At 39.1% G+C, this 15,530-nt stretch overlaps 1 protein-coding gene across 2 annotated transcripts in view; it reads right to left on the bottom strand.

Moving 5' to 3' along the window:
• Positions 1-14,362, bottom strand: part of LOC149835682 (uncharacterized) — a 96,256-nt gene extending 81,894 nt beyond the window's left edge. For both annotated transcript variants that reach the window (XR_016432345.1, XM_090008681.1), the window contains exons 1-10: positions 14,103-14,362; positions 13,617-13,993; positions 10,732-11,082; positions 10,330-10,455; positions 10,144-10,229; positions 8,007-8,115; positions 7,177-7,272; positions 7,022-7,084; positions 6,792-6,851; positions 3,639-3,707 (exon numbers count right to left, since the gene is read on the bottom strand). Coding sequence is in view for 1 of the 2 variants with exons in the window: in XM_090008681.1 (XP_089864807.1) it covers positions 3,639-3,707; positions 6,792-6,851; positions 7,022-7,084; positions 7,177-7,272; positions 8,007-8,115; positions 10,144-10,229; positions 10,330-10,455; positions 10,732-11,082; positions 13,617-13,993; positions 14,103-14,160 (1,395 nt within the window). In the remaining variant the exon portion in view is untranslated. The remainder of the gene's footprint in view (positions 1-3,638; positions 3,708-6,791; positions 6,852-7,021; positions 7,085-7,176; positions 7,273-8,006; positions 8,116-10,143; positions 10,230-10,329; positions 10,456-10,731; positions 11,083-13,616; positions 13,994-14,102) is intronic.
• Between the last annotated feature and the right edge of the window lie 1,168 nt (positions 14,363-15,530).

The raw sequence follows: 15,530 nt of genomic DNA, 5'->3' as shown, positions 1-15,530 counted from the left end.
AAAGTTGTGGCAAGATATAGCACGGAAGCAGAATATAGATCTATGGCAGCTACCACAGCAGAAGTAACCTAGATTAGGCATCTCCTTAGAGAGATGGGAGAGAGTATCTCAAGTTCAACCCTCATGTGTGATAATAGAAGTGCTATACAAATTGCGTTCAATCTTGTTCATCACAGTCGGACCAAACATATTGAGATTGACCAACATTTCATCAGACAAAAAGTAGCAGACAAAGAGATTGAACTCGTTTATGTGTCTTCAGAAGACCAAGCTCTGATATGTTCACAAAAGGTCTCACAAGTAACCGCTTTTGGTATCTGAAGAACAAGTTGCACATGGTTCAATCCCATGCACAACTTGAGGGAGGGTATTAGAATACAGATCGGATATGGATCCGGTAGATGATCCATATAGATCACGTGTATGTTATATTGTAATGTAATATACATTACTAACAAAGGGTAGTCTTGTCATTGTAAAAGATTTATAAAACCTATTTCACCTTAATGAAGTTTAGTGCAGCTACAGGAAATTTGTGTGGCTGCCGATTCCAAGAAAAGAACATGCTCTCTCCTCTCTTTCTCCTCCCTTCTACCACTTCTTCTCAGTTTTCAAGACAAAGTCTGCCAACCCAAGGTAGTTTTAACAGCCAGGAGGAAGGGTGTCGAGCACCTTCTCCTCTCCTCTCTTTCCTTGTTTCTGCTGGCAGCCCAAAGCCACATGCGATGGTGGCTCTCGCACGCTTCCCTTCCTTTTCGTTTCCACCAGCAGCCATAGGCTACTACTACTATAGTAGGGACGACCGACAGGGGGCGGCTGAGGCCGCTCTCCTGTCGCCCCTTTTGGTAGGCAAGCCCCTCCCTCGTCTGCCTCTCCTTTCTCTCTCTCGTTTCCACCGGCAGGAGGGTACGACCCTCCTGCTTGCTTATATTTCGCGGTAGGAGGTTTCTGCCCGTTTTATTTTTTTCATCAGGAGGAAAGAGGTTGTGACCCTCCTGCCTAGACCTTTCTATCGACCTGAGCTCGGTTTGAATCGAGCCCAGCTCGGTTCCCTCAGTTGAAGGATCTAGCCTAGGCTCAGTCATGTCTTTTTTTTTTTTTTTTGGGGGGGGGGGGGGGGGGGGCAAACCCAGCTCGGCTATCACCGAGCGCAGCCCGAGTCGACCCTGTAACCCCAGCTGACTCTTGTGCGCCGAGTCTGACTCGGTTCCTCCAAGCCCGACTCGATCCGGTATGTTCAAACTGGATTCAAGTCCGACCGTTGTGGCGCAATCATCGTCGCTTTAGTCAAAAACTAAGAACTTAACACAGTGCAATCAATTGCAGCATACCACTTTGGCACAACGAACGAGACACATTTACCGAAGCACGAGCCTTTAAGAACCTACGCTTGGAATCGTCAGCGAGTTAGACCATCTCTTCGAGGTAGAGAAAAGTTGTATATGAGCATAAATAACAGAATACTTCTAACTTATATTTTATATATATATATGTGTTTTTAACTCAATGACACAGTTTTGTGTATTCTTGTCTATTTAAATTATGTCATTTACTTTGTCGTCGCGCTATAAGGTATACATGCTACTGTTTATGCAATTTATTTAGCCGATGTATGGTTTCGGACATCGTGCATTGCTTATGCAATTTATTTAGTCGATGTACGGTTTTGTACAGCGTACATTGTGCATTGCTTATGCAATTTATTTAGCTTGATATGTGGTTTCGCACGTCGGACCTTGCTTTATGTCATTTACTTTGTCGTCACGCTATAACGTGCACAGGCTTATGCTTTAATATATATGTATTTTATATACATATATATAACTTTATAAAGTACACAATTTTGCATACTCCAGACTACTTTATATTACACTCGCTTGTATTTAAATACGCAGATTTGCGCATCCTTGCCAACTCTCTATTTTTAAAAGGATTTCACATGCAAGATTTAAAGCTCGTATTATTCGTTATCTCAAAAAGCAAAACAAGTATTTGGCATATGCATATTCGCAACCAAGTTTTTTTCCTCAAACCTACGTAACGAAAAGGCTTCGCCTACGTAGCCCTAGGTGGCACGTACGTCCGGTCGTTCTTTTTGGTATCCAAAATGACTAGGATATTCTTTGGCCTGAAGCACGAAATTTTGAAAATTCGAAATAATGTTGAGGTTTCTTTCTGAAAAACCGATATCCCTTTCATCGAAGTAGTACTATCAGACAATGCACAACATGTTAGTACTACGATGATTGGAAGAGAGGTTTATTGTAACCTCGTAGTGTGAAAATACACGATGATAAAAAGAAAATCACATAAATGGTGATGATCGCCTTCACAGGCAAGATGCTCGATTTGGTTTAAAAGACCAAAGCATGTAGAATGGGTCTTAAAATAGAACCTGACATACCCATTTGTTTCTTTAGCTCCGTCAAGAGAGAGGATAGAATGGTAAAAAAAACTTTGATGGACAAGTTGTTAACAGCTACGCTCCTCAAGTAGCAATGACTTGGCATCTCCGGTCATCGAAGTTAGGTGACGGGGCTATCAAAAATTATCCTAGGTGGTAGATCTCATTGGCTTCTGCAGAAGTTCAGATGCATCCCTTGCCATGTATGCCTCTGGAGAATTCTCTCTTGGTCATTGGCCGTCCTCTTAGGAGCGGACTCATCTAGTTGTCGGGGGTATCAAAATACATAGAATAATAAACCCCCGGATAATCTCAATTGTTTTTACATTTATCTTGTGTGTACCCTCAGGTCAGTAAATTATCAAAACAAGATTATCATACTCATTTTGCTTATTCTAAACTACGTATCACGAAAGAAACAACACATATGTTAGTCTTGTTCTGAATTTTGATAGTAATGCACCTACCAGATTTTTACAAGTCTAACCCGTTTTATGGGGTACAGGTAATGATTAGGTCGGTACAGCAGGCGATGGCGCGATAATGTGATGATATCAAGATCTCACTTTTTCTCTCTTGTTTCGCTCTTGAGCACGTTTTGTAATTTTGTATAAGGGTTTCGTTTGAAGTTCCTCTTTTGTATAAACTTTGATTATCAAAAACCTCATTTTGAATCCGCGTGGTTTCAATGCTTATATGGAGATACAAATCTATTGTGTAAAGGAAGGTTCGCCTATAATGTGCCCAAGGTCCGTTGACTTCTTATTTCAACAACTATATTTCCGTTGAACTGCCATTTTAAACTCTAAAAAAGATTGATTGAAAAAACTTTAAACTTTTCCTAAAAAGTTACAAGTGCGGGGTTTTTGGGTGTTACATAATGTTTGTGTAACATAGCTTTAGATTAAAAAATTTGAATATACAAAGGGGCAGAAGCACGCATGCAAGCACATTACATACATGTATGCCTATATAATGTATAGGCCCATATGGATGTATATGTACATGTAATTATGTGTGTATATATCCAAGTATGCACACATGCATAATGCAGAGATGTGACCATGTGTCTAAGTTTTACTAAACCCTCATCATATCAAGCATCCTCATCATGTGTAACATAACAAAGTGCACGTGCAAAATGATCCTAAAATCATTATTAAAAAAAACTCCAACTATTACTACTCTTCACTCTTGAGGTACAAAAATCACATAAGAAAGAGCAACTTCAAACCTGCACAGGAAGTTCAAATTTTGACTGCAAGGAACAACTGTCTTTTCCTTCCTCGCCATCTTTAAGCAGCTGTCCAAAAAGCAAAGAACCATCAAAGGCAATGAATGAAGTCTAACACTCAGAACCAGAGAGAGAGAGAAGATAATCGTGCAACATAGAAGAAAAAGAAATAGTCCAACAGAAAAAACAATAATCAACTCAGTCGACCAAATTGAAAAAAAGAAATAGGGATGCAAATATCATGGCAGCAACTAAGACCAAAAACCAATTATTTCTAAAAAGTCCCATGAGTATAGTTACAAATACATAAGGTCAGGCTTGAATTGGACCACAATAGCCCATCAAGCCAGGAGAAGACAGCCCAGCCAACTTTTACTAGGCTCAAATGAGACCCACGTCCTACATCTAAGTCTCATGAACGTCTCATGAACGAGCACATTTGCATGCATTTTCGTTCCAGCTTTGGCTGAGCCAGGCCAGTGCTCCATGAAAATATTTTTTTGTCCAAACCAAAGCACAGCTTGATTAGCTGTTAGCTTGGAGAGTGCCCATAAAAATATCAACATTTGTACAACAGATAAGAGGAGAGAAAAGGAAAGCAATATTACAGCAATCATAACCCTGGAGAGCATAAAGAGCAAATCAGCAAAACATTACAGTTCCACCCGAGTGTCTACAATGATAAAACAACCCAAATATACCCCTGTCAAATAATCCTCAATACCCCCCCCCCCTTTCAAGTGCATCTTGCTTCAACATGTACAACTTGTCCTGTAGGTGAAAGGCCCATCTTTAACAAGCCTTTGGTAAAAACAAATTTTGGAAAAATGACCATTCTACCCCTAAAACTCATGCTATTTCACATAATAATCGCAAGAAATCACAATATTCACCCACTCGATTTCTACTGAATATGAGGTCATTTCTGATGATTTTACATTTTTGCTAAAACATGAAATAGTGAAACTCGCCATTCACTATTTCAGCAAAACTCATCGCCAACGAAACTGAGACTCGCCTATAATGTTTTTAGCGAAACTCGCCATTTCAACAAAACTCCTTGCTAGCAAAACTTAGATTCACCTGTACAATTTTAGCGAAGCTCACCATTTCAGTGAAACTCGATCTCAGATTCGCCTATACATCGAATTAGCAAAACTCAGTTTAGTTGCCACAGAACTAACAAATCTAAGTTGTGAGACTTTTTCTTACAACTTTTTTTCACTCCACCCTCGTCATCCTCATCACCACCACTTCTCCACCATCACCACCACCACCATCATCACCACCATTACCACCACCACTATCCATTACCACCACCACCACTACCAAGGTTGGCAAACTTGTCGAGTCAAGTTGACTCAGTGACTCATTTTGAAATAGGTACCAAACGAGTCACCAATTGATAATTGACTCATTTTTTTCCTAAACTCTTTTTCAAATCGCCCTAAATTAGTCAAACTCACCCTAAACCATGGTTGTCAGTCGAGGAAGCAGGAGCGGAAAGCAATACAGGAAGCGGAAGCGGGAAGCGAGGCACTTTCAAAATTTTAGGAAGCGGAAAGCATGGGACAGCTTAGGAGCGAATTAGGAATCGTCTCAGAAGCGAACCGAAAGCGACCTAGGAAGCGAACCGAAAGCGAGGGAGAAGCGAAAAAAGATAAAAAAAAATAAAAATAAAAATACAAAAAAATTGAAAAAATGGGGGAAGTGTGTTTCCCATAAAAGAGAAGCGTGCTTTCCAAAACAATGGTGCTTCCTAGCGTGTTTTGAAAGCGCGATGTTTCACATTTTCGAAACGTGCTTCCCACTTACCTAGGCGTTTCCGGTAACTCTGCACTAAAATGTTTGAGTTGAGACATTTAATGAATCGAGTTTTTAAAAGTTTTTTTAGAAGGAAACCAACAAGAAGTAAAGACTATAAATCTGTCAATTTAGTTCTTCTTTCTTATCTCATTAATCTTAGGTTACTCCCACTTTCGTTAAGGTATATACATTGATCAATAATGTTTTCTGTAAACCCGAAAATCACAATGACTTGGGAAAATTTAATATACCATTGTCAGGAGGCATGTTTAAGTCCATATATTGATTTGTTAAGCTTGCAAATCAAACGATCATCTTCAGATAAACCAAGAGGTTGTTCCATGTATACCTCTTCATTCAAATTCCCGTTGAGGAACGTTGTTTTCACATCCATCTGATGTAGCTCTAAGTTATAATGAACTACGAGGGCCAAAATTATCTTCATTGACTCCTTAGTTGAGACAGGAGAAAATGTCCCATTATAGTCAATGCCTCCATCTGGGTGAACCCTTTAGCAAACAATCTTGCCTTATGTCTCTCTATGTCACCTTTGAAGTCTCCTTTGGTTTTTAAAGACCTGACAAGATCCCACCAAATTTTCTTGTATCTAAATCAACTATCAATCTGCAAAATATTAACCTATTATTGACTAAACTTACCATCTACTCAGATAAAAAATTATCTATCCTCACCTTTTTAAATCTGGATCTACATGACATAGGTGCGGATGCGGCGATGCGGCACTTTAAAAAAAATTGGGTGCGGGGGTGCAGGGAGGGTATATATAATTTTTAACAATTTTAAGTTAATGTTACGTGTATGTGTATGCATTTATGTATTTATATATATAATATAGATAAAAATGGACTTGATTAGAGTTAACTGAATCTACTTTTAGATAGAAATGGACCTCAGTGTGGTTGACTTCACCTAATACAAAGGAAGTTGTGTCCAAGTGTCACACCCACCAGGGTGCAGGTTCGAGAGGGTGCGACGCAGGTGCGGTGCCCTGTTAGAAGAGTCTGTGTGACATAGATCTAGATAATAAAAAATGGAAGGGAACAAATGATCAAAATGAGGTTTTGTCCATCCATGGGTCTGACTAGAATAGGCTATCTTGTTCATTCCCGTATCTCATATTACTTTTCTTACTCATTATCATTATCTCATTTATTTTCATATTTTAACTTTTTCATAATTTTCAAGTTAAAATTCATCAAATACAAAAGCAGAAGAAATGATATACGGCGGTAGATTCACCATGGACCTAACAAGCTATGCAACAGTAGAGAAAAACCTAATATAGTGAAGAGGAATACAAATCATATTCTTTAAAATAACACCAACCTGTGGAATAGTGCGCTTAAAGGTACCAAATTTCCCAACAAAAGCATCTAAAACCCTCAACTGCAAGAAAGGAAAAAGTATAATAAGATAACATCGCTGTATCAATTAAAATAGGAAAAACCAATCAACAAAAGGTACAATGGAATAGAATATGCAACAAGGGGCTAACTCTAATAAGAGCAGCAAGGAGGCAAACAATTGAGAAAATAACATCAGAATCCAACACAAACCAACAATATACGGGAGTTTTCCCTATGTTGTTCATCATCACCCTTGTTATAAATAGGCTCCACCTACAAAGGCACCATTATAAATTCGTTCATCTAGCAGAAAAGCAAGTGAAGATGTTAAAGGTATCTGCCATAAAGAAGGTATTTCCACTTACCAGATTTAGCATCAACCGAGCACATGTAGTTTGAACACTAACTGGCAAGGATGAATCATGCACATTTCTTGAAAACAAGTATATAATCCGTGAAAGCTACAAAAGAAGCATCCTTTGTTAGAATTCTCAATGCCTGTTTTTAGTAATCAACTCCAGAAGCATTTAAAGGTTTCTGGTTTCTGAATGATGCAATAAAAACAAAAAGAGATATTTCAAATGCTAATTATGCAAAATATTTAACTTGATATTAAGAAAGTAACATTTTTGAGGGAGGACATGTTTGAAAGCACCAATAAATTTGAAAAAACTTGTCCACATTAATATCATTGCAGAGATCCACTCATCAGAATATGCTGCCAAAGAGTTGGATACTTCGTCATCAAGAAAGGGTTTCATCAATTGGGTTAATTGAAGTTCAAGCTTACCTAGAATCACACTACCACATCTTCTTTTAATAAATGATACTACAGTGTATAAAATGTGGAATGCTCAGGCAGGCCCTAAAGTGATGGAGTAAAACAGAAATTTATATTGCATCACTGGACTCAAAGTAGATAAAATGCAGACTGCAGTTACTAATAGAGACAAATTCCCTCAAAAGGACTGCAAACAATGTCTTAGCAGCAAAATAGGAAACCTGCCTATGAGATACTTGGGCAACTATCCAAATTGCTGCACTGTAGTGTAAAAATTTTAAAATGCTTAACATAAAAACAGCAATTAGTGTAAAAAAATTTTTAAAAAAATGAAGGATACAATGCTTAACATAAAAAGAGCAATTAAACATGTCATCTAGAGACATATATGATAGAAGCCATCCAAAGATAAACCTGTGTGAGTGAAAGCTCTGACCGAACATGATGAATTAGTTCTGCAAGGAAGCTGTAAGCCAATGGCCTCAATGTCTCAAAACACAGCTTTCCAGTTCCCACTAGGACCCTACATAATTTATAAAAAGAAAGGAGACTGAAGTCATAAACTGGTAGTGGTTAAAAACATAACCAATTAGAGCAACAAGACCAATACCATATCTAAGAGCAACTAATTGACGTTCGAGCAAAAAGCATGAATATTATTTAAAGTAGAATGAAAGCAATGAAATGTTTCAGACCACCAGGAATGCCAATGGTGCAGAATTCCATCAGATGTTTCTTCAATTAAACACATTTAGTCAGATCCAGAAAACCTTTTTACAATCCTATCAGCCAAACAATCAGGTTTGTGCAGGGTCTAAATGTAAATTCAGTTGATGTACAAAGGTATAATCTGTGAATGGCAAAATCTGAAGGGGATCCTCCTTTTTCATAATTTTTGTTTCTGAACATATCGTTTGACTTTCTATTATTACCTATTTGAGAAGGTATATGCTAAACGGCAATAAAACACACGATCACTTTTTAAAATGTTTTGACATGGTCCCTTAGTACCTAGTCATTAGTCTTCCTTTGAAGCAGAAAAAAAATCTCCCATCAGCTGTCACATGGGTGCGGGTGCGGGTGCGGGTGCGGGTGCGGGTGCGGGTGCGGGTGCGGGTGCGGGGATGCAGCACTTCCAAAAAACCCGGGTGCGGGGGTGCGGCAAAAATATAAAAAATTATATATATATATATATATATATATATATATATATATATATATATATATATATAAAGTCCAAAAGTTGGACATAAATGGCCCTGGGTGCGTTGACTGCACCCAGGGTCAGGTTGACCACATCGGGTGCGGCACCTAGTTGGAGAATCCCTGTAACATATAGGGCAAAAAAAAATTTCTTGGCAAAAAATGTTTTTTTTAAGTCTGAAAAATTGGATCAAAATGACTCTGGATGCGTTGACCGCACCCAGGGCCCGCACCCGCGTCGACGCGGGTGCGGCACCCTGCTAGCTGAATCCCTGTGACATAGCCCATCAGCATAGTGATAGAATCTCTCTTCCTATCAGTAACCATTAATATAAGGCTCCGTTTGGTGACTGGTAACTGGGATTGGAGTTGAGGATTTGGGTTTAAATCTGGTCAAACTACTATAGTGATGGGTTTGGAGAATAACGTTGAGAAGGCAGGTTAAGGAAGTGAGACTATTTCCCCTTTGTATTTACACTCAAAAGTGGTTATTTGGTAACTACCACCTCTTAGAGGTGGTGGCATTGCTTCTAAGAAAACGACCTCAGAAATGTGATTCCTTTTGAAACTATAGTCACCACCATTTAACCAACCTTCCTCTTAAATTAGGTAATCAAGTTCCAATTGATGGACCTTTTACCCATATAGCTTCCCTCCAGCAAAGGGCCTTAGTGTTTTTGTTTTTTAAGTGCAACAATTTTGGGAATTGTAAATCATCTTTGCCAATTTTAGATATGCATCCTGCCAAGTACAGAACTAACTAACCCATGCATGCAGCAAGGACGCATAAACCTTGGTATTTGACATAAACCAAACTAACATTGAAAATTGTTGAACATAAGGTAGACACAAAAGGATGTTGACCTAGAATTGGGTCCAATTCTTATCAGAGTAGAAACAAGCCATGAAATTTGCAAATAGACAGAGGAGAAAGAGATGGACAATTTGCAAAAGAATATGTCTGATGTAATAGATTCATGTCATGGTCATGGAGGCAAGCCTTGTCAGGATCAATGAAAGAGGAAACAATGTTGGTGATGAACCTCTAATATGGATTACAGAAGAATCATGAAGCCATAAACAAAGACATTCAAACCCCAAGGCCCATCTTTTCAACCCCAAGAAAGATAAAACTCTCTAGCAAACAAACTAGAAAAGGATCACCTTAAATAAGATTTACGTAAAACAATATTAACATATGGAAAGAAATTATTGCTGCCATTGATTGTCCCAGTGCACATTCAGAAGCATTGCATTAGAATGTTCAAATCAACAGTTTATGGCTACAAGAAGACAATTAAATTAATGTAAGATTGTCACAATTTAGTAAAAAATGGGACAAAGATACCTCTCTTCCAGCAATGTGTCAATTAATTTGTAAAACCCTTTCCTAATGTCTGTCGAGAGAACATGCCTTGTGGCTATTAGCAACTCCTGAAATGCACATGCATTTCGTGACTTTTGTTAACAAGAGCATCAAAGTAACAACTGTATATGAACATAAAGAGGAAAAATGAAGCAAAAAAAACTATACCCTCCGTATAGATACAGAATCCGGGCATGTAACAAGCAAATTTACAATGCTCCTGGATATACTCTCCTCATGTGGCCTGATATACTCAGCAAAACCCTTCAAAAGGTAACTTAAAAATGAAACTGTCTGCAAGAATGAAAGACAATAAAAATGTGTCACCATGCAAATCCCATATGATGGAAACAGCAAAAGCTTGCAAGTAATCGAGAGAAACTAGTTTCAAACTTTCAACAGGGTCTCAAACAAAACCCTGTGCATGAGTACAAAACCAATTCCAATCATTTTACAATCAAATAGTCTGCCTTAAATTGCATCTACTACAACATGCTGGATGAGAAAAAAGCATCAAACTACAGTTCTGATGAACTGTGCGATATAAAAGAAAAAAGAAACATAACCCACCTTGACTTGTGCACCCTTGAATTCAACAAAATGGCTCTTCAAGCTAGGAGGGACTTTCGCGGGTCCCTGTATAGATATAGCAGTCACCATCAGAGGCAAAAGAAGGGGAATGTTTGTCTGCACTTGTCGCCCATATAACTGGAAAAGAAACATCACAACCAGCGGGCTCTCTGTTACTATCTTAAAGGAACGGGTGCTGGGATTGAGCGGTACAGGATTTGGGCCCTCATGCGGCTTCTGGGGCCCAACATATCCCAATGCAGGTAAGGAGGTTGATGGTTCTGGATGTACATCATCAACGTTCATCTCCTCAAAGAAGTAGTTAACTGTGCCCTCAAAATTCTGATATATCTGCAAAATGCATTCAACATAAACATGTTTTCTCCAATCAGATGAAAAGATCTCAACAATAATGGGTGATTGCATGAACATAATGATTCACCAAGGGTATTTTTTATGTTATCCTCTATAAGCATAAATGTAGATATCAGTTGATGACAAGTGCTCGATATTGCAATCTACCCTGTTTATCCAGGCAAGTGCAGCATCCAAACACGGCAACAGAGATAGAATGAAAGATGAGTGTGTACTTCTCTAGTGTGTGCAGAAAGCAGGGATAAGTTGGGATTAAGCATTTTTGAGAATCCCAACTTATTCCACTTCTCGGGTTGTGTGGGGTTCATTCTAACACACCAAAATAGTTCGATCCTGAGACAGATATAAACTTCTTTAGCACAGACAAGAAACTGAAATTAATTGGGATTTAGCATTTCAGATCACAATACAATCTCCCATCCCATCAAACTTTTCTAGGAGAAGTTGGTGCACCCAAGAAGACCAAAAGTGTAAGAATTCAGAGCCACCTCTACACTTCTTTAGCATGTGGATAAAGCTGGGATTCATTCCGATTTAGCATTTCTGGATCACACCGCAATTTGCCAATTCATTCCACTTTGCTATATAAGTGGGTGAGTAAGAAGAAGCAAGCACATTAGCATAGACAGAGACTGGGATAAGTTGGGCTCCAGCATTTCAAAGCATAATGCAGTTTTCCACCTTACCGAACTTTTCTGGACAAGACGGTGCATCCAAATACACAACAACAGTTTGAACCCAAAGAAGGATATGAACCTCAGCATGCTCAGAATAACGTGTCAAATTGAAAATTTTGTAATTTGGAGCAGGATGTAGTTTCCCAATCTATCCCATTTTTCTGCATGTGTGTGTGCATCCAGTGGCGGAGCCAGGGGTGGGCATGGGTGGGCAGTCGCCCACCCCAGAATTTGAAACCGAAAAAAAAAATACTGTGCCTCCAGCGATATTTCGTAAAGAAACAAAGAATCTGATTTTAACTCTTGTATGCTAATGCCTACCGCTATGTGTGTTTTAATTTGTCTGGTGTGTGACAAACAGAAAATAAGTGTATGTTTACTTTTAATCCAGCAATTTGTTCTGGATATTATCGTCCGTGGTGTGTTGTCATTTAGATGCAGTTTGTTTTAGGTGGCCCAGGACAGCAATCAGCAAGTGGTGCTGACACATTTATGTCTTCCCGTGGCAGCGGTATCACATACACCCTAAGCTTCCACCTAATCTGGACCCGCGTCTGTCACTCCCCGAGTTCGAATCTGCATTCAACCGGGTTCTGGATTGTGCATTTTAAGCTTTAGAAGCTGCTTTCGGAAAGCAGCCTAATGTTCTGGTTCCTTGCTGTTTATTTGAGCTGAATGTATGCAAGACTGATCTCAAATTATTTGAGTATATTGTGATAAATATTGCTGATTTTTTTTACATTGATAACCAATTGATTTCAATATAATTCAAAGGCTTATTTAAGTTTTATCTCTTCAAGGACTGCCTCCAACGAATTTTTTTTGGCTCCGCCATTGATCCCAATAAATGGATCCTCCTTCAAGACCATAGCATTGTCCCCGAGACCCGAGGTCTGCCCACCCAACGAAAAACTCCTGGCTCTGCCACTGTGTGCATCCAAACACACCAAAAGAGATAAAAGGGTATGAAACTTCTTTGGCATGAACCAGAAAAAACAGGATAAGTTGGAATATAGCATTTTGGCGCACTACAACTTTCCTGTTTATCCTACTCTCCTGAACAAGTCAATAGGTCCAAGCAAATCTAACGAGCTAGAATTTGAAAAGGGCAGAAAATGCAGCAATTTGGAGCACAGTGCAACTTCCCAAATTACCCCACCTTCTTAGATAAGTCGACAGGTCCCAGCAAACCAAGAAGAAATAATATTTAAAGACCAGCATCAATTGAAGCATTTTAGATGAATACGCAGTTTCCAAGTTTATCCCACTATATTGGATAACTCAATAGGTCCAAGCGACCCAAAAAGAGAGTGAGAATTCAGGTACAAGTACCACTTTTTTTCCTATTACTGACAGTAGAGTGAACTCAACAAAAGTTATGCAAGTGAGACATTCTTTCCCTGTGAAGTTCTCGCTGCCAACACCAACTCTAGGGCTTCAACGTTTTCATCGAATTCGCTATAACACCATTGATTATGCATGTGAAACATTCTTTCCATATGAAGATCTCGCTGGGAACACCAACTATAGCGCTTCGATGTTTTCATTGAATTCGCTGAAAAACTGTTACGAATGAGGTTCTCGCAGTGAACACCGACTCTAGGGCTTCGACGTTTTCATCGAATTCGCTGCAAAACTGTTACGAATGAGGTTCTCGCAGTGAACACTGACTCTAGGGCTTCGACGTTTTCATCGAATTCACCAGAAAACTATTTCCCTAATAGACGATTCTAGGGTTTTAACTTGTAACCGTGCATCGAAACAGACGAAAACGGAACGATAATGGATGACGAGAGGAGGAGAAGGAGAGAGAGGGGAAAGGGCGGTATGGACCTTGCAGACGAAGTCGAGGAAGGGCTGGACCTCGGCCTCAAGGGTTGGACGGAAGTTGCGGAGGAGGTCGAAGATGATGCGCATGCAGATGAGGCCGTTCTCCTCGTTGTCGAGGGTGAGGACGTGCATGGCGACCTTGAGGAGGTCCTGGACGAAGGGGCGGAGCACCTCGCTGTGCGGCAGCCGGTTGAGAACCTCGACGACGACGTTGCGGACCTTGTGCTCGACGCTGTCGGAGAACTGCGGCTTCGTCAGATGAGTCAGCACCGTGGAGAAGGCGCGGAAGTAACACTTTAGGAAGTTGAGGTACTCTGACGTATGTGCGATCTCCAGGCTGTCGCGCACCTCCATCGCGAGCTGCAGCCTCTCCTGCATGGCTGCGACCAGCAGAAGGGAAGAATAAAAACACACAAACCAAACACCCCAAACCTAGCGCAGGATAAAAAACGAGGAGTAGCTCAGAGGGGTGAGAGAGGGAGGACGTACGGATTTCCGGCTGGATGAGACGCCGAGCATGCTGCTCGAAGTTCTGAATGGGGCTCATCTTGGAGTTGCAGAGTGCCCCCTTTTAGGGCAAATTACCCTTTCCGATGCACAGAGGAAGGGCTCCCCCAAAAGAGGGCGTCTTTGAGACGAAGAAGAAAACAGATTTAGAGAGAGAAAGGTCTCCTTCTGACCACTGAAACTAGAGAGAGAGAGAGGCGGACGGGTTTGCCCAGCACTCGCTCATATATTATTTCATTTCATCAAACGGTACGGTGTCTTGACGAAAGAAACGAACTTGGAAAATACAGAATAACTCTACATTTTGACTAAATTTTCATTAGGTCTTTTCTTCTTTAGAAGTGAGAAGAGAGGCCGCTTTCTGACCACTGCAACTAGAGAGGGACAGAGAGTGGAGGGGTTTTGCCCAACGCTCGAGTGCCTCCCGCGCGCATATGTGCGATTTCACCAAACGGTGTCTTCCATGACTCCATATCAGCTAAAATTACGAGCTTCAAAAATACTATAATACTCTATTTTGACTAAAATTTCATGGTAATTAGGTCTTTTCTTTGTATGTTACATAAATATTTTTGCACTTGCTTGTTGTTTTTATATTTTATATTTTTTTTGTTTCTTTTAATTATTGTTTGTGTGTTCAAGGGTACCAGGAAACATAATTAGACACACAACATTTTCTTTTGCTTGTTTTTTGTTTGAATGATCGTTAGTGTATAGTAAAAAACATTTTTATCTTAATAGTTGACTTTAGTAACCAAGCTTTTACTATCTTAATAGCTGACAAAGCCAGTCCTTCCAATGAAAATTTATGAAGTCTTTTGGCTGACGCATGGAAAAATTTGATTTTTTTTTTATGCATTGTCAAAATCTAATTATGGCAAAATCTTGAAAAGTGAAAAACTCATGATATATTAAATATTTTATTTTTCTTAAAAAAATAAGAAAAATAAAAACACATAAGGAGAATCAAACAACATTACTTAAAATATAACAAAAAACATTAAAAATATTAAAACATATTTTTTGTTGTCATGCTAGTATCATGATAAACATGCATTGTTTTAGTAACAAATGATGTTTTGAACGTTTCTTCATAATTGCATTGGGACTTGAAAATATCATGAACATTTTTTAAATATTCATTTTTTTTATAATGGAAATAAAAAATTGGTTTGGTTTGGTTGTCTCGTTATGGGCTAAGAGGTACTCATGTTGATTGTTGTAACACTCAAGACTTTCAGACCTTTGAAGGATTTTTTTTATGTGCATAGTATAAGACTTTTTGAAACTACCTTCAAATTCTCTTGGATGTGTCACAAGTTTAAAATCAAGTCATTGTAATTCAAATTTAACCAAAATAATTTTATTTATAAATAAAATTTAAAGTTAAACATTTAAAAAGGATAAAAA

Source organism: Nuphar pumila, chromosome 6 (genome assembly GCF_984573655.1).
Source record: "Nuphar pumila chromosome 6, dmNupPumi1.hap1.1, whole genome shotgun sequence".
In the NCBI taxonomy this organism is placed as follows: domain Eukaryota; kingdom Viridiplantae; phylum Streptophyta; class Magnoliopsida; order Nymphaeales; family Nymphaeaceae; genus Nuphar; species Nuphar pumila.
The sequence above is the reverse complement of the archived record's forward strand: the minus strand, read 5'-3'. Positions and strand labels throughout refer to the sequence as shown.